This window comes from Macaca fascicularis, chromosome 12 (genome assembly GCF_037993035.2).
Source record: "Macaca fascicularis isolate 582-1 chromosome 12, T2T-MFA8v1.1".
Taxonomy (NCBI): Eukaryota; Metazoa; Chordata; class Mammalia; order Primates; family Cercopithecidae; genus Macaca; species Macaca fascicularis.
In genome coordinates this window covers 39,282,962-39,308,550 of record NC_088386.1, presented here as the reverse complement: position 1 = coordinate 39,308,550, position 25,589 = coordinate 39,282,962, and the positions used below count along the sequence as shown (strand labels likewise).

General features: G+C 38.3%; 2 protein-coding genes across 14 annotated transcripts in view; one reads left to right on the top strand and one right to left on the bottom strand.

Annotated features, from left to right (window-relative positions):
• LOC135966678 (uncharacterized) overlaps positions 1 to 25,589 on the top strand; it is a 267,601-nt gene that overhangs the window by 125,791 nt on the left and 116,221 nt on the right. The gene's annotated exons all lie outside the window — the stretch shown is intronic.
• Positions 3,179 to 25,589, bottom strand: part of ARHGAP15 (Rho GTPase activating protein 15) — a 629,485-nt gene continuing 607,074 nt past the window's right edge. For 4 of the 5 annotated variants that reach the window (XM_005573073.5, XM_045368219.3, XM_074008983.1 and 1 more), the window contains one exon: positions 3,179 to 3,542. In XM_005573073.5, coding sequence (XP_005573130.1) covers positions 3,359 to 3,542 — 184 coding nt within the window. In that variant the 3' untranslated portion in view covers positions 3,179 to 3,358. Of the gene's footprint in view, positions 3,543 to 8,365 lie in introns of those variants that run through there. The other variant, XM_005573075.5, reaches the window with a different exon arrangement.

Here is a 25,589-nt window from a genome sequence, read left to right as displayed (position 1 = left end):
AGCTGTGGCACGGTGATCCTGTCATATGGCACATGCTAAGAAAGTCAGACTGTCAACATGTAAGATGAAATATATACCATCTCCAAGAAGCTTTCTGTGTCAATAAGAAGGAGAGGAAACCTCCGATATCCTGGGTAGGTAAAGGCATGCTGAAACGGGACATAATAACTAGCTTGATTTTCTAGGGACTTGTGTTTCCATTCTACAGACTAAGTTATAATTTCTTAAAATGTTTCATCATCATAATTAGAACTGACCCTAAGAATATAAGATTATAATTTTATTCCACACACAAACACATACATGAGAAAATGCTAGTCTCCTCAAACTAATTTTTCTCCTGCCCATTGGTGAGTTTAGACATTCTCTAAGAAACGAAGTTCCTCTATAGCTTTCTGGCTTTACAACCTCTATGGGATCCCTTTTGCCTACAGGATAAAATCTGAATATGTTATCATGGCCTATATCTGATCCCAACATCTTTCTCTAGCTTCATATTCCAAAATTGCTAGGCATGCACTTCACCCTCTATTCACTGAACTTCTCATTTTTCCTTGGAGATGTCAGGTCTTTCATGACTCTGTTCATGCCATTCCTGCTTCCTGGTGTGTCTTCTGCATTTTTCTTTGGTAAATCTTATTCATTGGTCAAGATTAGATTGAAAAGCTTACCTTCCCGATGAAGCCTCATCTGACTTTGTAACAGAATCAGAGAGTTACTGTCTGTAACTGAGTCTTCTGGTATTTGTCAACCACTGAGCATTGTTAATATGTCTGGAATAGCTTCTGTTCTGTTTGCCCATTCATTCAACAATACATTATGAGCGTCTTTAAATATAGGTGCTGAATCCTGGGTCTACACGCTTACCAAGACGGCTAAGGCACCTCATCTTGTATTGAACTGTAATTGTTAGGGATAGTCTCCCTCACTGGACTGAAACTACCCAGGGTAGAAATATTGGTCTTATTTAATATTTGTGTCACCAGTGCCTAGAATTTTGCCTGGTTCAAACTAGGAGATAAGGAAACGCTCACTGGTGTTTCATGACTTTTTGCTGGAGAATATTGACCAGTTATATGAAATCTAACCTTTTAGTCAACCTAGTATACTTATAATCTCAATTTTTAAACATGGAAGACTTGATATGGCCATTGTCACTGTATTTGAGATGTTATGGAATCTAATAACCTTTTGGTGTAACCCTTTTTATGCCTGTAGTGTGTTAAGTCAGATCCCGTGATGGGCACTTTGGCTCAGCACCTTGGAATGGCCTTTTCCCAGAGAGGAAACACATTCTCTGATTAAATGCCCTTAGCAGGCAGGGACAGGACACAGCTGGGGTTTGAATCAGGCTAAATCCCATCAGATTGGAAATCAAGAAGCTGGTGCTTTTGAAGATTATAAATCTGGAAAGCAGCAGAGACAAGGGGCTGTGAGTCCCTGCCCAAAGCAGGTAGTGCCACTTCTCTTTGGCTTTCATTGCTGGTTCTCTCTGGCTGATGCTTCCAGAATAACTTTAAAGATGGACCCGTGTGAAGGGATAAGATTTTAATGCTAGAACGACTGAATCTACTCTCCCCCAACGCTTCAAAAAGGGAAGTAATCAAAGTCTTGGGAAAGACCTAATTGAGAATACGGAATGGCATGGAAATGAGAATGACTTGAAATAGAGCGCCAGAAACTCGTTTCATGTCTCCATGTTTTTCTGAAAGGCATAATTGCAGTTTTACATATAAGAATCGCTTAAAGCTCGCAAGTCTGCCAGCGCGCTGTTACTGGTGACTTTAGATCATGGGGGTCTGTTTCATGTGACTTTTTTCGGCTTTTCCTGTGTGTATACGTCATACTGGATGAAACTGCACTTCAGCACATATTGTGGCTTCTCTGTTGTTGGCTACAAGCCCACTTACTGGCGCCATTGCTAAAATGAAGACATTCAAGAGGGACAAGGGAGTCCTCCGCTTCCTCAGGCAGCTCCATGGATGTTGGAGCTGCCTGCACATCTGGCTGTCAAACAGCTTATGCCGCGGAGCTCATTATTGCTCTAAGTGTTTGCTCTGGATCTGTGCTTCACGCGTTTTATTTACATGCTTTATTTTTCATTTTATGAACAAATCGATAACTAGACTTACTCTTTATCACACTGGATTAGTTTTATTTATTCCCTTTGAATTTGATTAAAAAGCTGTCAAACGTAAGTCTACATTTTTATCAGCAGAATACTTTCATAAAACCGGTATGAGATGTGTTCAACTAGAACATACTTTTCAAAATAAAACAATGTTTGATATATTCTAGACAGTTACCCTTTTGTTTATCCATGACAACTGAAACTAACCATCAAATGGATAAAGCAATCTAAGTCTAGTCAAGTAATCTTTAGGGCATATGAAAAAAAAAGGCCTTTAAAAAAAGTTATTTTTCTAGATGGATTTAATGTAATTCACCAATAAAGCATCCTCAGAAGCATAATAAAAATTCTACATAAAATGACATAGCCAGGGAAAAGGAAGATATACAGTTTGATGAAGATTCAAAATGGATGTTAGCATTAAAAATGAGCAGTCAGGCAATTCCTGTGTAATATAAAGATCAAAATTGCAGGACACTAATTTTGCTTCTAATTTATAAGATAGTGAGTTTATGGGACTACAAATAGTATTTATAAAAAAAATTCAATGGCAAATGCTTTGAACTGTCATTTTTTCTTGAGAAAAATTGCCATTCAACATGTTATATTTATAAATTTCACTGTATAGCATTGAAAATAGCTGGACTATATTTATATATACAGAAATATTCTGAAAAGATGAAATATATCTGTTTTGGTTGTGAACCAGATCTCCTTCATTCTATTTACAAATTAATAGCTTCTGCCTTCCTACCTCTTTGTGTTCTATCCGTGTCCAAGTAACAGTATGGAGTCATGCCTAAGGCAGCCTGGATCTTGGGAAAGCACATGTGTGCACATGCACCCCTACTCCCAACCACACTCACTCACTCATATCTCCACATACACAACCGCACACCCGATTTCCCTGGAGCAGCATTAAGGCCATTTTTTGAATATGTGCTGTTCTTTGCATATTATTTAATAGCATGAGGCATGCATGATGTGTTCCTAGAAGTGCTAGAAGGAATAGCACCAAAGGGGTTAATGTAGAACACATATAGCAAATATTGTCAATTATTTTATTCAAATGTTTGGAACTTAAACACAAAATCATCATTAAGTTTTCACAAAATGAGGCATCTGTCGCTTGAAAGGCAAAAAATATTTCAGAAATATGTTTACAGAAATGTAAAAATATTAGGCATCAAGACAGATGTGAACGTATTCAGTAGCTTGTCTTGTCTGTCAGTCTTCCTCCGAGCTGAAGATCTTACTGTACTCGCTCAGCATGAGCTCAGCTATCTGGTTCTGGTAGACCATGTGGATCGCCATGTTTCCTGTTTCATTTTCAGCTCGCAGGAGGGTGGGTCCAAATACAATCCCTAAGCTTTGTGTGGACATGAGGTTCTTGGAGGCTTTGGCCACTATCCTGTGTAGAGAGAGAGAAAAAAGTAATTCCACTGGAGTTTGAAGTGAAGTTGTGGTTACTTTGGAGTGATTAAAAAAGGTTTTTCATTCAGGAAAAGTAACTGCATTACAACATTATTTAATCTTCTACCCTACATACTTTACTATATGGAAGTAGAACCTATGAGTTTTGGGGAAAGGATACATTGCCTTGTCCAACTGTTTACCCCATTATACCTGAGCATTGTGAATACTCAACAAATATTTGTGAAATGAATGAGTAAGTATATTAAACAGTAAAAATGACTGTGAAGTTAACAAGATGCAGCCTTTAAAATGCTTAGAGACAATTGAGGAAACAGGTGAGAGGCATGCAAAAAAAAAAATATTAGAACTCAAACAAAATAACCAGAACAATGTCTGTACAATTAGTAATTGAAGGTAGGCTTTTAAAAATTAAGTTTTTTGTGATTAGTGGTGAGTAAAGTATTCCTGGCAAATGCTAATTGGAATGTGTTTTGTAGAGGAGATAGGTTCTGAGACAGTTTGGTATATGGCAAAATTCTAAGTGTCTCCATTCATTTGGACAGCCAATTTAGCTTACTGCCACAATAAAATGCAGAATCCTGTAGCATTTGCACAGGAAAAGAGCCCCATTGGAATCAAATATGTATTTGCTTGTGTGAGGATCCTATGGAGAGCTGGAATACCAATGAAACACTAGGATTTGGTTTTATTAATGGTAATGACTTGCCTGTTCCAACACAGGACTCCTAAAAAGAAAATAAAGCCCCATCCTAGAAACTGATAATTAAAAAAGTAATGCTATTCTGACGGCTGAAGCCTACTTGATTTTATATTAAAATTCAGAAGAGTGGGGTTTTAGTGATAAGGAAATAAGGACAGCATATGGAAAGACAGGGTGCTAAGAAATATCAAACTCTTCATTCTATCAGACATCCCAACCCAAGGGAAATAAGAGTGTGGAAAATAAAGCAAGGCAAAGGAACACTTTTTTACCAGACAGTGGGGTCTCTGGCTTCAGAGCTCAGTGTGGAACATTGTTGAGTTGGTTGGACTTTAGAGGCCTCTCTTTGTTTGGCCTAAGTGGGCCTACATATCTCTGAATCACAGGAGGCAGAAAGACTGGTATTATAGTAGTCCCCCCTTATCTTCGGGGGATATGCTTCAGGAACCCCACCCCCCAGCGAGTGGATGCCTGAAACCTTAGATAGCACCGAACCGGATTGCCATCTATTGGAACATGTTTCTCTTCCATCCACAGATGTAATGCCATTTCCATCTTAACTTAGCACTCATCATGCACTGTGGCCATAACTTTTGCAGTCTGAGGTGCAACAGCAAGCCTAGCACACGTTTATTTTTCCTTCTTGACAATTTCACAGATGGAAGATTCATTCTTACCATAAATCACAGCAACCTCAGCATACAATTTTTATTCTTTCCTTATTAAGTCGAGACCTTCCACCTTTCCACTGAAAGGAAGCATGTTACGGCTTCTCTTTGGCATATGTGAATTGCCAGCATCACTACTCGTGCGCTTTGGGGGCCATTGTGAAGTAAAATAAGGAATCCTCGAACACAAGCACTGTGATGCCACAATATTGAGCTGATAACTGGGAGGGCTACCCTATGAATGATGGCACCAGGGCAGACAGCTTGGAGACTCTGGACAAACGGAGGAGTTACATCCCAGGTGGGAGAACTCATCATGCTACTCAGAATGCTATGCCTCTTATTAATTGCATATTTCTGGAATTTTCCATTTCATACTTTCAGACTGTGGTTGACTTTGGATGACTGAGACCATGGAAAGTGAAACCATAGATAAGGGGGACTGTTGCATTTTTTTTTCCCTTCACAAACCTGAATCTCTGAAGAACCACTTCTGTGACCAAGAGGCCATGCTGTCCATCTCTTGAAAGAGATTGAGCAGGGCCAACGCCATGCGTGTACTGCCTGGTACCTGCCCACCACCAAGCAAGCTCATGGCACATACTGTGGCCAGCAAAGCATATTTGACCTGACCAATGTTAATAATAATCAACTATTGTTCTAAGCAATTTTATTGTCTCATTTCTTCATCATAACAATCCCATGAAGTAGCTTCTACTATTAAGCTTGTTCAACACATGAGAACACTGAGAAGACTGAGTGATGTGACAGCCAGTGTTACACAAACTGACATTCAAGCCCAGGCAGTCTGGGTCCAGTACCTGTGGAAGCGTCACTGTCAGAGTCTGTAATGACTCCTGGCCCTAGTAACCGGGCCAACTTTTCACTCTGCCACCTTCCACATGACTATACGATCCATCATAAGAAGGTCCGAATTTTCGTTTTTCACTCTTAGAATTGTAATTGACAGCCTGGTGATAGTACATGTCTTGTGGGTAAAATGACTCAAATTTAGACTGAATATTCAGGATATTCTGCTTCCCATTTTCCCTTTTCTTCTGCTTTAAACAGAGAGCATTTGTACCTGTGAGCACTGTTGGCATGGCTACATTTCTGGAAGGGATTCTCATATTTTTAGAGTGTGAGTTATCTGAGACTTCAAATTTAAAGTTTCTTTTGGAATATAAGAAGCTATGCCACTTTGCTATTGCATTTGCCAAAATCCTATTGAGTGAATTAAGCATCCTCCTCTCTGTAGAGGGCAAGTGGAATGGACCTTTGCTTCTCTTTAACATGCCCATCTACCTCAGTTTAACATCTCTCCTGAGCATCTCCCAGATATGCATATTATAAAAGCCATAAGTAAGATTCACAATACAGGCAATGCAGGTTTTTCCCTTTTGGTTTTAAATTAACACCTTTTTATGATACTAACTGCTTCATTAATTCCACCACACACATACATTTTAGAGGCAAATATGGAGATAGATAACAGAAATAATCAATTGAGCACTTATTAGGTAAAAGTTGTTTTAATAACTTTACCTATTGGTAGCAAATGTCTAAATTGATAAGATTTATCTAGCAGAGAAGAGGGCTCAGAGGTCATGGGCCATGGAGAAGGTAGAAGCAAAAGCAAGACTATTGAAGGTACAAAGGTGAATGGGGCATCTTGGCCAACAGGGTAGTAGAAGAACATTAGGACTTGGAGTCCAGGAAATCTGAAAGGGCAAAAGGATAATGTAAACGTTGACAGGATCAAAGATACAGTTACCTATTTAATTTTAGTTGGTGCAGAGACAGGGAGATTAAGGTATCTGTGAGCCAAAACTGAGACCCACAAAGGTGAGGCTAAAAATCAAGGGATATGCAAGAGCTCATTAGTGGAGGGACAGTCTGAGTTTATGGAAGTGGAAGCTGCAAAGGGGTCTATAGCTTTGGAGGAGCTTGCGTGGGTGGAGGGGTAACTCGGCTCTCAAGGGGGACTCAGGCCTTGAAGGGAGAGTAAGAAAACTGAAATAGGGATAGACTATTTACTATTTCTGTAGCATTCTTTATATTTTTGCTGCTCAGCAAAAGATCTGGTCTTAGAAACCAGAGTGGGGCCAAATGTGGGGGAGGGAACCAAGGAAGTTTGAAAGGGGAAAGAGATTATGTAAAAGTAGAGGATTGAAGATGCAGTTATACAAGAAAGAGTTGGAGGCTAGAGTTGCATGTCCGAGTGCCTCCTTGGGGAAAGGCATGTGCCTGCATGGCTGAGTGTCCCTTGGGAGAAGGCTTCTCTAAGCCACTGGGCCATCATGGGGGACTCCTGTAATGAATTTCTGCGAATGTATATTACCTAAATTTCCTGTGAAAAAATGTTCATTTTGTGCTTTTATGCATGTGTAAATATAAAATATTCATTCTGCCTCAAACCTGTATCCTTTATGTGCATTTCCCTGCACATTTTCCATTTGCTTTTAATAAAACTTTAACTTACACATGTTTTAAATAATCTCGTTTAAGTAAATTTAAAAGATAATGCATAGTTTTGTATTCCTGTTATGTTTGCATTATTGCAGGTTAAATTTTTCAGCAGCTTGAGATTTTTTTCCTGAGTTAGGAAGATCAAGTTACTTGTAGTGACTTTTAAAAAAATTAAGAGTCATTAAGAAAAAAGGTTAGATATAGTATTATATAGAACATAGGCTATCTTGCTTATTCACTATCTCAAATATGTATGTATGTGTAAATATATGTAATCTATATATATATACAATTTATATGTATATAAATATATGCATACAATTTATATGTATATAAATATATACATACAATTTATATGTATATAAATATATACATACAATTTATATGTATATAAATATATACATACAATTTATATGTATATAAATATATACATACAATTTATATGTATATAAATATATACATACAATTTATATGTATATAAATATGTACATACACATGTATATATATTTATATATGTACATACACGTACATATATATATGCAATTTATTTGCTAAATATCAACCAAATAGTAGTTCATGTGTTAAGAAATCATTGTCTTTAGGTTAGAAAAGATGAAGGTAAAGATCAATTTGGGGTAAAAGTCACCAAATACTGAACTATATAATTCATGTTAACTGACTAATACATTTTCATATTAAAATTTATGTGGGGATAGACATTTTCAGCAAAGAAGGCCCCTGAACTGGGGATGTCTGGGAAAATGTATTAATGCTGTTATAAATGTCATGATTCAAATGGAAGCTTACGTATTCCCTACCATGCTGGACTCCTAAATAGTTAAGTGGTTGATTTAGGATCACAGAGAGAATCAACCACAATTTCAAATATATAGTTAGAATACTATCCTGCAAAATTATATTATTATATATCTCTCTTTTTATATCTAATTATTACATCTCTTTTTATTTTTTTTTAACCTCACATCAAGAGAAACCATAATTTTCACTCTTATTGTGGGGGAACAGCTAGGGATTATTTCTGAAGGTTTCAATTAGTAAAACATATGTAGAAAAGAAGCATAGGCTGCTGGAAGAAATAAAAACCTTACATGGAATCATATAATTCAATTTAGTGTCTTAGATGGAAAACTCTCAAAAACAGGTATACTTCAAGTAGCTTGAGCTTTAGTTGAGTTGTATTGTTGGTGGGGTGGATCTGATCCAGAAACCATATACATTTTTACCATGGCTTTGGCAATACCTTTCAATAAAGTTGGTTCTGTAAAACACCATTTCTCTGATATGCTTCACGAAAATGGCATTCCAACATAAAAGTTTTGGAGAAAATTGAGTGCCACTTTTTCTTCTTGGATATTCACAATGCACAAAAGTATAAAGTCTCTGAAAAGTCCTGCAGAAAAAAAAAATCCTTGCCCATCTTTGTGTCTTCCCTAAATTACTTGAATCTTGTACATAGATTCTCTTTTCTGAGTAACACTGAAGAGTGTATATGAAGAAATGCTGCTCTCGTGTGTTTTGCTAAGGATCTACCATATATAAGTCTGAAAATGTTAGGAATTTTATCCTCCTATGCCACCCTGGCTTCACAGTTCTGTAGCAGCTAACTCAGAAAGAAGTCAGATTCTGGTCATTCTGGCTAGTTCCACCCCTCTGGTAGGACTTAGGTTTCATTAGGTCCTTAAACTCCATGACTGTGTTGTAAATTTTGAGCTACCATTTGACCTGTTTTTAGCAAAGAAATGAAAGAAACTCCCCTTTTATGATAAAACAAAGGCCAAAACGCAAAAGAAATAATCTGAATGAGAAAGGTAAAGGAAAGACATGGTTGGGACATTAACATGATAGTAGTGGGCAGGAAGGCCCAAAAATATTTAGACCTTATATCAGTATTTGGGAATTCCTCTTGATGTATGTTGACTCATCATTAATTTACTCCCAAGAAATCATAGCAAAGATACCTGATTCTAAGCAACATGAAGAGCTCAAAGTTTAGTGCCTAACTTAAGAATGCTTAACTAACAGAAAAAAAAGGCCCCAAACTGCAATTCTTGAGAAAGGCTATTTATTTATACTGCTTAGTTTTAAATAGCCTGACAAAAATATGATTTTATGAATTTGTTCATGAAATAGCACTTCGTATGTATTCCTACTAAAAGCATTTCTTATACCACTAAGTAAAATTCAAGTTTATAAAATCTTAAAATGAGTAAGAATTCATTTTTCTAGAGAGCTGAAAAGTGATATACAGTTTACAGCATAAAAGAAAGGAAATGTGAGTGCTACCTTTTGTCAGGCCCAAGTGGGAAGAATAGTGATCCATCAATTTAAGTTTATTTTAGAAACAATTTATAATCCAGTGCTACAGATGTTGGACCCCCGGAAAAGAAATCCTCTCAAAAAAGCCTTATGCTGGGTAAGTTTTTCCCAAAATGAGCTGAATTGCTAATTCAAAGAAATTTCTTAGTCGCGTGAAATCACAGCCAAATGACTCGAACTGAAAGAAAACTTTAATATACAACTAAAAATTAATGCTGAATTAAGAAGACCAAAGCCTGTAATAATAGTTCAGCTCCAAACAGATTTAAGGATGTGAACTTTCTTTTAAGTTTGTGCTTTGCAGTTACTATAGTGACTTGCAAAGTGTGTTGAAAGCCACATGATTGCCTGGAGGACAACTCTCAAGTTATGAAGGTGTATTAGAAATGTTCCCCTCTCTATCTCTGGAATGCCATGGTTTTCCAACACACATAACTTTAGAATAGTTTTACAAAATAAGGAGAGTGTGGTGGTAAATGTATTCCTGCCATCAGGTCACACCTGGCTTGCAAAATATAGCTCAGCCACTGCATGTGAAATGTTAATTGTGACTTTGACCACTTAACTAAAGAGAGGCTGTTAAAAATAGAATAAATTTTCAATATGCTCAACTTATGTTTCCTATGTGCTATAACTATTTTGGGGGGGGATCCATGCTAACCATATGCTTGCCTACCCTCAATTTGCACAAACTATACTGCTATCTACACTGGCCTTTTTATAAGATTGAGGACTTAGCAGAAATTCCACCTTCTTTAAAGTTATAGTTGTGTGCCAGAAACATTCTCAAGTATTGGAAAAGCAGGAGAGCATTCACAAGTATTGTTGCATTTAATATTTGTGTGTTTCAAGGTAGTCATTCAAAGATAAGTCAGCCATTTTTTATATGCCAGTTTACATATCTGTTGGCTGAAATGAAAAGTCTTCAATTTTATATCTAAACATGTAATTCTTATTTTCCAAAATAACTATCATCCTCAATAGGAATTATTGCTATATTCTGACATTTTTGCTTTTAAATAAAAGCAAAAAATTAGCTTTGAAGTTATGCGTATATAATTCTGGAGTACATTATAGCAAAGGAGCGTTATATGGCAGTTGAGTATTGATAGCTAACATGGCCAGATTCTTTGCATTTATTGAACCTCTTTGCATGAATTTCAATGCAGAAGATTGAAACCTTTTCAATTATTCAGTTGTTTCATATTTTATTGATTGGGCGTTATAGTGATATTCTAAAGTATCTCTAAAGCAATATTTAGAATATTTAATAAAATGTGAGAACTAAAAAGTGAAAAAATGAATGGTCCACAGGCTTCAATTAATAATTGATTTCTAATTGGAATATGTGTTCTGTAAGGTGATAACAAACACAGATAAAAATATCAGAACCAAAACTCTGACATAGTAGATAATACCAAAAAGAAACATTTACAGTAGTTACTGTTTGTTACTATTAATACCTTCTATGTGCTAATCACTGTGCTTCAAATATATCACAAATTTTAAAGGCAGATTTTAAAATCAGCTTTAATTTCTTTTTTTTTTTTTTGATGATAAATGCATTCTATTAGTGAAAATTTGAAAACTTTAGAAGAGTATAATAAACACTGGTAACTCGATGTACCCATTTATTAGTTCATTAAAAATCTATTGTGTACTTACTATGTGTTTGACACTATTCCGGATATTAGGGATACTGCAATGAGTAAAATAGACAAAATCCCAGCTCAGAAGAAGCTTACAAACTAGTGGGGAAAACAGACAACAAACCGTACACAAAGCAATATAAAATGTGACTTCAGGCTCTGAAGTACTTCAAGAAAAGCTAAGAAAAAGAGAAGTAATGGTTCTTCCACCGACCCTAGGGAGCTTTAAAAAAAAAAACCCTGATGGCCTTGAATCCATTCCCAGAGATTCTCTTTTATTTAATATTGGGCAAGGCCAGGCTGCCTTCATTTTTGAATGACCCCCAGGTAATACTAATGAGCAGAGAGTGGTAAGAAGTGCTACGTGTATTAGATGGAGTGCTCAGGGACGCCCTCTCTAAGGAAGGGAGATTTGAGCAGAGCCCTGTCGAGGTGCACATATCAGGGGAACGAGTGTTCCGGGCAGGGAATGGTAGGTACAATACCCTGGTGGTGAGGAATGCCAGCATAGAGCAGAGAATGCTCTCTGGCTGGAGGCCAGGGAGCAAAGCGAAAGAGGTAGGAAATGCTGTGGAGGGACTTATTTCTAAAGGTGATGGAAATCATTTCTTGAGTTCAAGGAGAATGACACTGTTAGCATTTAGAGATGATAGAAATGTTTATATAATGTATCTACATACAACTTTGAGAAAATGCACTTTATGTAATTCTGTATCTGGCATTTTTCACTTCTAACAGGAATAATTCCTATGACTTATATATGTAATATAGATCACTTCATCATTACCGTATATAGAAGAGAATGAATTGTGCCCTATGCTTTCATAGTATAAGTGAGATAAATAAATAAAAACTTCCCATGTACTCTTCCTCCATATTTTGGAGTATTGATTTAGGCAGTAGTTCTCATTCAGGAGCAATATTGTACCTTGCCCCAAGCCCCACCCCTCCACCTATAAGGGATTTGGCAGTATCTGGAGACAGTTTTGATTGTCATGAGAAGGTGGGGGTGGGAAATTACTACTGGTGTCTAATGGGTAGAGGCAAAGGATGCTGCTAAACATGTTGCAATGCACCGGCAGCTCTGATGACAAAGAATTATCTGCCCCAAATGACAATAATGCTGCAGTTGAAGACCCCTGCCTTAGTGTAAAATAATAGAAATGTAACAACGCGATCGGTGGTTCTCAAACTTCACCCTTCAGGAAGATAATTTGGAAGGTATTAAAAGGCAGGTTGCTGGGCTCCACCTCCAGATTTCTGATTCAGCAAGTCCGGGAGGAGAGGCTTGATAAACAGCATTCCTGTCAAGTTCCCCAGCGGTAGCAGTACTGCTGGTCTGGCTGGGAACCACATCTTCAGAACCAGCACCACATTATCAAGTTATGGCTCTTTTTTCCTTAAAACATAACATGGGGGCGGGGGAAGGGGAGCCTATTAGTCCCGTTAGCAGTATTATAATTTGGTATTATTCTTTTTAAAAAATAGTCCGTCATTCTTTGAACTTAGGCTTCTTTGAATTTAGGAAATGGGGAAGAAGTTAATAAAGCAAGCAAGCAGCCATGTGCGTTTTCTCTCCCGTGAACATCTCCTGCCCGTTTCCTATTTACAGTGTGTGCTTTTATGTTTGCTTGTTTAACCCATTTTATTCTGTACAGCAAAACCAATACATGGTCTTTTTTGGGGAAAAAAAGTACTAATCAGAAGTATTGAAAAGTAAAACGTAAAAACCTCCCCTGTTTCCTAGTCAAATTCCTTCATAACTATAATTAACAGATGGGTGTTCCTTCTGGATGTTTTTCTACTCATCTATCCATCTACCTATCTTTATATATTTATATATACACACACACACAATTATATATATAATTTTTTTCCTTTTTAAAAAAGATTAAATAAAAAATACATAATGTGCTAAAATTTGCTTTTCCCCCCTTCACTATGTATCACGGGCATGTTTCCAAGTCAGTACATATAAAAATACCTCATTCTTTTTTAAAAAGTTGTTACATTTCATAGTATGGAAATACCTTAATTTATTTAACCATTTCTCTGCTGCTAGGTTTTTAGGTTGCTTCTTCTAATTCTTTGCTATTACAGACAATGCTACAATAAAATCCTTGCATATGTAGATTTCTAAGTTTCTTTATGTCTTAAGAGTAACTTTTCATTACTTTTGTGGCACATACAATCTCCCAATTCTTGTGTTTCTTAATTTTATTTAGTTCTTATGTAGTCACGTATAGTATTATTTATTTTAGATTTTTATCTTTGTTTTTATTATAAAATTCATCCATTTTAAAGAGATCAGATAACTATTATCAAGGTCTTGTTTTTAAAAATTATTTTAAATAGTTTTGAAAAGCATATCATCTAATTCATTGTATTTTGGTTGTGTGAAATTTGATGGTAATCTAAATGTATTTTTTTTCCTGGAAGCCAGTTAATTTTCCCTATGACATTTGTTGAATAAACCACCACTCCCCACTGATTTGTTTTACTGCTTTTTTTGTGCAGATTGCCTGCGCTCGGCCACACACCCGGGTATTCAGTACTGTGCTGATTATGTATATATGTATGTATGTATATATACATATATATTTTTTTTTCTTTTTTTTTTTTTTTGAGACAGAGTCTCACTCTGTCACCCAGGCTGGAATGCAGTGACATTATTTCAGCTCACCGAAGCCTCCACCTCCCAAGTCGAAGCAATTCTCATGCCTTAGCTCCCAAATAGCCACACTTTACCATGCCTGGCTAATTTTTTGTATTTTTAGTAGAGACAGGGTTTTGCTATATTGGCCAGGCTGGTCTCGAACTCCTGACCTAAAGTGATCCGCCCGTCTCAGCCTCCCACAGTGCTGGGATTACAGGTGTGAGCTGCTGTGCCTGGCCTCTGTGTATTTTGATCCAGTACTCTGCTGTTTAAATCACTGTAACTTTATGGTATATTGGGATATATCTTCTCCCATTTTTTTTCTTTTGTTTGGAAGTAAGAGAAAATTTTCAGGTGAACTTTTTCAGATAAACAAAATGACCCTGAGAAAGACTGAAAATTTGATCCAAGCCACACAGGAAGTAAGTGGCAGAGCCTAGATTAAGATGCAGATCTTTATTACTCTGTGATATAAATGTACTTTCTGCAAATAGCTAAGATGCAAGAATTTTGAGTTTGACATCAAGGGACTTCTTAATGGAGAGGCCTGAGACCTGAGGAAGACTTGGGGAAAAAAGTGAGGCAGAGTCAACAAGAAGTCTTGGGTAACATATTTTGATTTTTTAATCACCTAATTCACATCCAAGGATATATCTGCACAGATAAGAAGGGTGTTCAGATGGAAGAAAAACCAAATCAATATGTATTACTTTTTTTTCCAGATTCACACAGATTTAAAAACTTCTGAAAGCATTCATATCTAATTGTAAATAGAAATGCCCTATTAGCAAAATGATTATTTCAGTTATTGCTTTTTTTAGGTGTTTTTCCTCATGCTTTTAAAATGGTTTTAGCCATTTGCATTTAACTGTCTCTGCAGTAAAAGAATTCTTAATTTTTATTCCCTGAGCTCTGCTGATACACCAATAACCACTGATAATATCAACATCCTGGGAAGGCATTGCTCTGCGTTTAGGGGAGAAAGGCTAGAAAATATATTATGTTGGGAGTAGTTTTAGAAATAAAAAAATTGTAAGACTGTCATTATTTTCTACCTGAATTTGTCCAATGTAGCTGTTTAAAAACTGTATGTGAGGCCAGGCGCGGTGGCTCACGCCTGTAATTCCAGCACTTTGGAAGGCCGAGTTGGGCGGATCAGGAGGTCAGGAAATCGAGACCATCCTGACTAACACAGTGAAAACCCGGCTTCTACTAAAAATACAAAAAATTAGCCTGGCGTGGTGGCGGGCGCCTGTAGTCCCAGCTACTGGGGAGGCCGAGGCGGGAGAATGGCGTGAACTCAGGAGGCGGAGCTTGCCGTGAGCCCAGATCGCGCCACTGCACTCCAGCTTGGGCGACAGGGCAAGACTCCGTCTCGGGGAAAAAAAACACAAAAACCTGGTATGTGCTAGTAATATATTAGACAGAATATTGAGTGTTGTGCATGGATCAGCATTAATTAAGCCAAGCAGAATAATGCACCTAATTATAAGTTATTAGTGGAATATATAGTACTTAAATACTTGCCTTGTGATGTTAGATAAACGTAAAAGGAATATTTTTAGTATGCAGAATATTCCTCAACTTTTCTTTTGTTTTTCCTTTTTATGTAGGTGAAGAGAAGAGCCACTTTACTTTTCATTAAGGGCACTTACATAAAATCTTTAGCAGTTTTCTTGAGAATTGTCTCCTTGTTTAAAAGGTTGCAAAATAGTCAAAGGAGAATCAATTGCAATTTGGGTATCATCATCCAATTTGTGCTTAGTTTTACTTTCTGAGGAAAAATAAGTTTTAGACTTTTTTTTTTTTTTTTTTTTGAGACAGAGTCTCACTCTGTTACCCAGGCTGAAGTGCAGTGGCATGATCTCGACTCACTGCAACCTCCGCCTCTCTGGTTCAAGTAATTCTCCTGCCTCAGCTCTGGAGTAGCTGGGATTACAGGCACCCGCTACCACACCCTGCTAATTTTTGTAATTTTAGACAGGGTTTCACCATGTTGACCAGGCCGATCTCAAACTCCCTACCTAAGGGAATCCGCCCGGTCCCCCAAAGTGCTGGGATTACACATGTGAATCACCGCACCTGGCCAGTTTTAGACACTTTCTGCAGAGACTTTAAGAGGGAAGCTGTAAAACTAGTGAGCACCAAGGTGAATGTGGCCAGAGTGTGCCTTCTAAACGGAAGAGCACAGGAACTTAAAGTGTTTGGTTAGCCGGGGGGAAAGAATATTTAGGGAAGCCATGATGACTCAATGCAAAGAGCCATGACATGAAAGAAAGAGTCAACTTCCCTCTTGTAATCCAGCTACTGGAATTGGCCCAGAGATGGATTTTACCTTTGTATGAAGAATTAGTGTTGTGAAAATAGAAAAGACTGCTTCAAAACAGTAATGCATTTACATATACTATGGAAAATTTAGAAAATGCAGATAAAGATAAAATAAGAATCACTCATAATTCTACTACTTAGACATTACCACTATTAACCCCCCTTTGGTATAGATTTCCCCCCCATATATACTGGCAAAGCATTGGGAGCCCCTATAAAAGATATTAAATATTTTATCCCCAAAAAAAGGCTATGAGTTCCCTATCAAGAGAAGTATTCAGGCAGGATGTTTGAGATTCCTGTATTGGATGGAAGGTTGAACAATCTTTGAAGTGTGGTTTGGGCTGCCGGATTAATGATAAAAGAATGAGCATTCTGGGAAAGTCAAAGTATCATTTGGGGATAAGATGAGGTAGTAGATAATGGCTGAGGCTTCTTCTCTACCCTTCCTTGTACCTTAGGCCTTTCCCCAAGGTTCAGTCAGCAGCACTGTGGCCTCAGTTCATGGGTGATACAGCAGATAAGCAGAAGTGCTTTTAATTTTTGCAAGGCAAGGCATTTGAGTTGCAAAGGATTGTGCTTTTGAGTTTCAAAAGCCTAAGTGCCAGAGGCCTCAGAGCTGCAGCCAAAATATGGACGGACTGATCAGTAGATTGGAAGGTAGGTAAAGAGCCAGGCTACTTTGCTGCCAGACTAGAGAAAGATTTTCTGGACTTGGGGAGGGAGGGTTAAGGAAAGGTGAGATGCGTATGTGGCCCAGGCCCTGGTCCTTCCTACTCCCGTTCCCTGGGAGTGCAGGCAGTTAGAAGGTTTGAGGATCCTTGAGAATCAGATCTGTATTCTTCTCTTTGGGGAAGACCTAGTAGTATGGCAGGATTCCAGAACTGCCTACACCTAGTATATCAGGAGCAGTTAAGTAGAAATTGCTGCCTTGTATATCTAGGCAGGGTGGCCAAAGATAGCTTCACAGAGTACTCCGTGAAGAGTGACTGAGATCCAGACCTGGGATTGGAAGTTGGGGATGATGACTGCAAATGAAAAGGGAATGAAGACCAGACTGCAGAGGTGGGAAAAGCTAGACACTTTCTCTGCTGCTAATCTGCTTTATTATCTTTCTCCAGCAGAATATAAATGCCTTAGGCACAAGGACTTTATCTGTTTTTGCTTAGTGCTGTATCCATAGAATAAGATTAGTGTTTGGCTCATGGTATTAAGTGTTCAATAAGTATTTGTTGAAATGCTGTATTAATGGATATCCTTTCTGCCCCTCCACCAAATGCTTCGGCTCTATGTAGCCCTCCAGAACTAATGATATCGCCAGAAAAAATCTGGAAGACAGTCTTAACTGACCAAATTTAAGTCATTTAGAAGAATAGGGCCTTGAAAGATAAATTAATTTTAATGTTGGCATAATAATTACATTTCTTGCACACCTAAATTTCATATGTACTATGAGAGGACAAGAAGATGAAGGCAAAAATAAAAAGTGCAACTATTTGAGAACTTAAGGGCCTGTAATTGTTCAGTGTGTCTTTCCTTCCCATATACTATCTGACAATGAGTTTCCAACATGTAACTAATTTGAACAAAACTGGCGTGAGAGGAATTTAGAATAGAGAGTAATTTTTATCTGTTTTATACTATGGTTGGATTGAAGCTAAAGATAATGATGCCATTTTTTTTGGCCATCTAAAATTTGACCATATAATTTTATTTTCGGCAAAATGCTTGATGCATCTGCAGAAATATAAACTCTTTCAAAATGTGTATAATACTTTGCTCAAAGATAGAAAATAATTTATTTTGCATTTACACATATAAATTTATCATCTTTACTACGGTGAAGGAATGAATTGTGCCAGTTTCTGCATATGTCCCTGTAAATATGGATGCTGGGCTAACTCATGATTCTGTCGTCCAGCACGTAGGACTGTGATCACCTGTTCTAAGAATTTCTACATGAAATGACTCATCTTTTAGGGACCACTATCAAGCATTATATTAAGCTTTATAACAGAGGGCTCTTCATCTGTTAAGGGACCATTCGTACATTTGCCAATTTGATAATTATGGTGGCTACTTTGGTTGCAGAGATGGGCCACTCAGATCTCCTTTCAAGGAAGGACCCCCTGCATAGTTGCAGGGGTAGCTGATGGCTTCCAGCTATGTTCTTCTTCAGGGTTTGCCTCAATTACAATAAGCCTCCTTGCTCAAGAACACTGACTGATCCATCAACATACATTTTATGTATGTATGTATGTATGTATGTATTTTAGAGACAAGGGCTTGCTCTGTCACCCAGGCTAGAGTGCAGTGGCACAATCATAGCTCACTGTAACCTCAAACTTCCGGGGTCAAGCGATCTTCCCGCCTTGACCTGCTGAGTAGCTAGGACTACAGGTGTATACCACCATGCCCAGCTAATTAAAAAAAAAATTTTTTTTTTTGGTAAGATGGGGTCTCACTATGTTTCCCAGGCTGGTCTTGAACTCCTGGCCTCAGGTGATCTTCCTGCCTCAGCTTTCTGAAGTGCTGGGATTACAGGTGTGAGCCACTGCTCTGGCCCCCACTCAGTCAGTCAGTATAAAGGCTGGACCATTTCTGCCCACTGTGAGACAACTTTGACAGGCTCTATGTGTCCCACAGCTTCCTGGGGGTCTGACTGAAGCTTTCTTGGGACTGCACTGCACTTCAGCTTATTCCTCTGCCCAATCCTGTTGCCACCTCCTTCCTTCCACAGTGGTTAACCTTTAACAATGCCCTGATTGCCAAACTCTGTTTCAGGGGCTCCTTCTGGAGAACTGAACCCATGATTATTGGTTCTGTGAGTGGTCCCAGAAAGCCAGGAATAAGATGGAGATTTGGAGCTGGGTCACTCGCAGCCTGACTGGCAATGAGGAGTCCATTGATGCTGGCAGGTGGAATGCAGACGGGTCCTGGCACAAGGTAGCCAGTCCAACTGTGAAAACTCACCCTGGTGGTGAATTAGGGCATTAGATCTGTGGAAGAGACTAGCTGGTGTAATGTATGAGACATTTAGAAATGATAGTGGGAAGTCGTGGGTAGTAACTCAGTAACTCTAAGGTTAATGAAATTGAAGGGCTGTTGCTAAGCGTCGTTGATATTCTACAGAAAACTCGTATGTGATTATAGGGGCCTTTACTCTGTAAATGAGGGTTGACTGTAGGAGAGTCCATTACAGAACTAGGCTCACTGATTGCAATGGGGAAGCTGAGACACTGGTAATAGAGGCCAGGTGGTGGGGCTTAATTACTAGAAGCCAGGTAGATGCAATTTTTAATATATAAGTATCAGGGCTGAGGGGCAGCCAAGGGGGCCTGACTCACAGAATTATGAGATGGTCACTAGAATATAGCACCCTCTGGAACAAAATAAATGGGCAGTCAGGAAGGATGCTATTCTGTGTATATCATTGTATTTGAACAATATATCGAATTACTGTCTTCTAAGCTACTGTTGCTTTCTGGGCACATGGAGCTTCTTGGGTCCAGGCACCAGCTGTCAAGGCAAAGAGTCACTATCTAGGCAGGTGTAATTTAGTGTGATCAAAGGGAGGAGGCAAGGTTGCTGTTACACCAGGGGGACAGGGCGGTACCCAGATGATCCACATAGGGCTTCCAGTTCTCTGTTGCCCAGTTGTGATGGGTCATGAACAGGGCAGAAATTCTTGTCTGAGAAGACATGGTACACAGGAGCTTAGATCTCTCATGGATAAGGGTCTGGGACGCTGCATCTAGGGCACCCACCATGACCAGCAGAGACCATTGTTAAAGATGAGGGCAATCTCAAATAGAGAGTGGAGGATGGAGACAATGAGCTGGGCTCAGGTCCAGCTGTAGCTGCAGAGCTTGTAGTTATTCTTCTAAAGTTTCCTCTTCAAAGGTCTCCTCTCTCCCTGAGAGTCCTGGGGGAGCTGCTTCTCAAATGTGAACATGATGAAGAACACACTCCGAGCACCACAAAGGGTGGACTGTGCTGGACACTTGATGTACACCCAGGTCTCTCTTTGAGGAAAGACTTGTTGCCCAGTTTCCAGGTGTCAAGTACACAGGCAGCTTCGGCTGTCAGCCCCTGCAGGGTTTGCCTCAGCTGAGGAGAGCCACCTCACCCCAAGAGACTCTTGGAGACAGCCCACGGCCAATGACTAATTGCAGTGAGTGTATCAAGGCCAAGCCATCTTCATCCTCCCGGAGACAACTGTGATGGGCCCTGGATGCCCCAGAGCTTCTGTGGGTGGCCAGGCTTTGTTGGGTCCAATGTCATCGTTTGACTTCTCTTTCTGCCCCATGCTGCTCCATCTTTACTTCTGTTGGTGTTAGTAGGTAACTCGTGCTATGTTAAATCCAACCTGTGACAGCAGCTGTGAGCTCTGGGGAGTCAGAGAAGTTCCAATAGAAATAGAGCTGGTTCATGAAAGAGAAGACCTGAAATCGAATGTGGAGCCTAGATCTGAACAGCTTTGTGTCTACGCATCATTTCCCTCCCCTTTGAATTCGTGCTTAATTATCAGCAAAACCGTGATAAAATCATCACACTATATCTGTATAGTACTTTATATTTTCCAAACTTGTTCTGATCATTTTAGGGCAGAAATTCTCTATCCAGCGTGCATATTAATATCATCTGTGGAGGATTCAAAACCATGTTAACCACTGGGACCCATCCAAATGGTTTGCAGTTAGGCCTGGGTACATTTTAAAAGCTCTGCATGTGATGCTCTTCTGCCTGGAGGAAAGAACCATTGCTCTTGATCTGGAAGCTCAAAATCTTAAGTGCTAGTTCTATAGGTACTGACTGTGTGATCTTAGATGGGCCCTAGCAGTTCTCTGAGCCTCAGATTCTTCATTTAGAAAGTGAAGTTAATGGCAAAACTGATCTCGTGGGTTGTTTTGAAGATTAAATTTTAAAATGTATGTGAAAACCCTTTGCAAACTATAGAAACATTTCTTTTTTCTTGAGACTGATTTACATTCTTGTTTCCTATGCTGGAGTGCAATGGCACTGTCCCGGCTCACTGCAACCTTCGCCTCCCCAGTTCAATCAGTTCTCCCCAGTACTTTTTTGTATTTTTAGTAGAGACAGGGTTTCACCATGTTGGCCAGGCTGGTCTCGAACTCCTGACCTCAGGTGATCCACCCACCTCGGCCTCCCAAAGTGCTGGGATTATAGGTGTGAGCCACCACGCCCAGCCAGAAACATTAATTTTTATTATATGTGATTACATTTTCTTCTGTCAATTGTTGTTTTATAAACAAGGAAAGGGAGATTAGAACTCACTGGTTTTCCACTCTGGCTCAGGCTTTTAATAAAGGAAAGGAATTGCACAGAGATTCTGATTTGGTAGTTCAGGGTTGAGACCCAGGACTCAGAGTTTCTAAAAAGCTTCGCAGATGAGCCTGGTGTGCAGCCAGGGTTAGGGACTTCTTGGTTAATGATCTGTCCAAAGGTTACACAGTGCTAATAAAGTCAAAGAACAGGGACTCAACTCTAGCCCTTTCCATGCCTCTCTAGAGTTTTATCTACTATTATCCATGCTGAGTGCTCTTTCGTGTACATACTTATTGTAACATTGCATGTTAATCATAAAATATAATAATAGAGATAAAAGGGATTTTGAATTTAAAACATTGTATAAATATAATGTGTTATGATTATTAAATGTTAAAATAATTACTCCTATCCCATTAGTGCTAAATCATATGATTTGTGTGCTTTTAGTACGGGATGAAACTCTGTAGGTAACACAAGCTATTTTTAAGATTATATGAACCAAGCATAAATTAAACAATGTGACACCAAGGCTGAAATAACGTACGCAAGTACTAAATGAAACGTTTAAGGGAATTCAAAATAGAGTAATGAACTGTTACCTACTGTTCCCCTATCTTGAACATGCTGACTTAATGTGGCATCATGAAGGAAGAGAATGGAATAAAGAGGGAGAGAAGGATGCACAGAGAAATGAAGATCATTTTCGTGTGATCATGACCAGGCCATTCATATTTCTCATATAGCCTGGAAACAATTTCATACTTATTGGAAGATGTGACCTTTAAATGTTCCTTACTTGCAAAAAGACAAATATTCTCGGAGCAGGGTGTTAGCTGGTGGACTCATCTGTCCTGCCTGCCCTTCGATTGGAGGCCACTGCAGGGAGAATGCACACTGGAGTGGAGCAAGTGTGGTACTTATTTTTTACATTTCCAGACTTTAGGGTAAGCTCTCTTTGACAGCTCCCTGATTTCTTTAACACAGCAAATCTTTAATCAGTGTAGATATGTTAAAATGCGATTTTTTACAGTGAATTGACCTGAGTTGAGTACTTGAGTTGTAATGTGTATTTTTTTTCCCCCTCTCAAAAGCTGACTTGTAGGGGGAAAAAAAAATCAGATATTCTATGATATACTTTTCCTCAGTGACAAGATGTTTTGGGGGAAATCATCCAAGCTTGAAATAAAATCTTTATTGAAAGTAATTCTACATTCATGCCAGTCAGATACATTGTTGGATTAGACCAGATATCCCAGGGGAAAACTATGGTATATGCAGCAGGCTGAGTTGATTATTTGGGCCTCCCGTCAGTTTTTAACTTCCTGACAATGGCTGAAGCATTCACAGCCGCTACAACTCTGTTTTCATCTTTATTTTGAGAGAAAGTTAATACACTTTACCTTAACTATGCCAAATGTACTGGAAAATAACTCAGTAATAAGATATACTCCACCTACCAAGTGATATCTGTGTGTAGGGAGCATTTAGCTGTGCATTTTAAGGAAACAAATACACACAGCAAATGACTGAAAGATATTGTGATTATTTTTTCTGCTTGAACTTTAAAATTCTCTTGGCAAAGCCTCCTGTGTGCTGTCTTAAAACCAGTATGTATACATAATCAGGGGGCCAAGTAGATGAATTTCATTGCAAATTCCCTTCAAATGGCAGGGCAGCTTTTTTTCCTCCCCTATATTAGAGTGATTTAGTTATCAATGTTATTTGATGTTAAAAACAAAGACACAGGTGGGCCAGGTGACATTTGTTTCCACTTAGAGAATCAACAACAGCTTAGGATGTCACTTTTGAAAAGGTCATAGCATTGCTTTTTGGACATAATTAACAGTGTAACCAAAGAAGAGAGAAAAAGGCATAATTTCAAATTTGGAATTATATTCTGATTCACTGTGAAGACAACATGGTGTTGTAGTTGCCGATAAAAGAAAGACATGACCTCTAGTAAATGTTTGATAGTAAACACATTCATTTGAAAATTCACAACTTAATTTTGCAATTCTCATCTTTCTATATCCTAAAATTAATTGCTCTCATGTCACCAAAGAACAGAAGCAAGAAGGTGAAGTGGCCTTTGATTCAAGCTTAAGAACAGAAATGATAGTTTACTACTGTGTTGCAAAAAATCACAATGTATACTCTCAGACAAGGAAGTTTCAAGGTAAAAAGTATATGTGTTCTGAGAACCATATTTCCTACCTGAGATATATGTTGGTTAAAAACTTAAAACAAGTTGAAAAATTTTTGTTTTTAAGTTAAAAAAGATTCTGGATGTCCTCTGATAAATGAATGGATAAACAGGTGTGGTATATCCATACAATGGAATATAGTTTAGCAATAAAAACAAATAAGCTATCAAACCATAAAAGAAAAAGGAAGAATCTTAAATGCATATTGCCAGGTGAAAGAGGCCAATCTAAAAACGCTGTATACTGTATGATTCCACGCACCTGACATCCTGGAAAAGGCAAAACTTTGGAGACAAAAAGAACAGTGGTTGCAGAGGTTTTGGGGAGGGAGGGAGGAATGAAAAGGTGGAACACAGGAGATTTTTGGGGTAGTAAAACTATTCTCTGGCACTATAATGGTGGCTACATGTCATTATACATTGGTCAAAACCCACAGAATGTACAGTGCAAAGAGGGAAGCCTTATGTAAACTATAGACTTTAGTTAACGTCTCAATATTGGCTCATAAGTTACAACAAATATACCACACTAACACAAGATTTGAATGATAGGGGAAATTGTGTGTATGTGGTGGGTGGAGAGGAGATATATGGGAAGTCTCTGATCTTTTTTTTAATTTTTAAGTTCTGGGATACATGAATACATGTGCTGAGCGTGCAGGTTTGTTACATAGGTATACAAATGCCATGGTGGTTTGCTGCACCCGTCAACCCATCATCTAAGTTTGAAGCCCCGCATGCATTAATTATTTGTCCTAATGTTCTCCCTCCCCTTTCCCCTACCCCCTGACAGGCCCTGGTGAGTGATTCTGATCAGTTTTTTAAACCTAAATCTGCTTTGAAAAATCTATTAACAAAAAAAGTTAAAAACTGATAAAGCAGATAACAAATAGCATCCATTCAGGGCTTAGCGGTCAATTTACCTGCTCATGTATCCTTAGGGCCACACACATTTGAGTTGTTTTGCACTTATATTACTACTATTTTTATTGCCACATCTATGCCAATCATGACACCTAAAACCATATTTAAGCATGTCTCTACCAGGAAGCCTTTCAGAATCATATTCTGATCATTTGCTTATTTGCTTTCTTGGCATTTAAACATTCAGATTGTATTACATTGTTGTTGACGTGTTTTATTTTTATCTCTAAGTTATTTCATGCACATATGTTTTACTCTCAATTAGATTGCAAAATCTTTGCATTTAGGTGATATGTTACCTTCAGCTTTACTCCTGTTTCATTTATGGTAGAAAGTTTGGGCATTCTGTAACTTCTTATTACAAATAGTTTTTGTTTTCCGTTTGACTGACAGATTAAGCTTTTTCTCACCCAAAAGGGATTGTCTCACCCAAAAGGAAACAGAAGTGAGGTACTCCCCAGTATTTTTCTGTCTGCAGTCAGAACAACGCTGTCAACAGACATTCATGTTTGTTAGATGTTGAGGCTTTTCTTGTGTCATTTCTCCCTGTGTTCTTCCAATCTTCTGTGTTTTACTTTTTTTGAAAAAAAAATTACGGAGGATGACTGGAGGATATAATTTGCAAATACAACAATATAATGTAACATTTAGAGGGTTTTTTTTTGAAAAAGGAATTTGGTAAGTGCAAAATATCATCGTGGATGCTCCATTTTCAAAGGTTTTATGAGAGTGTGAAATTACTTTAGGTTAAGGTATCAAAAATAGAATGTGGAAGTCATGAGGTTCGTGTTGAAA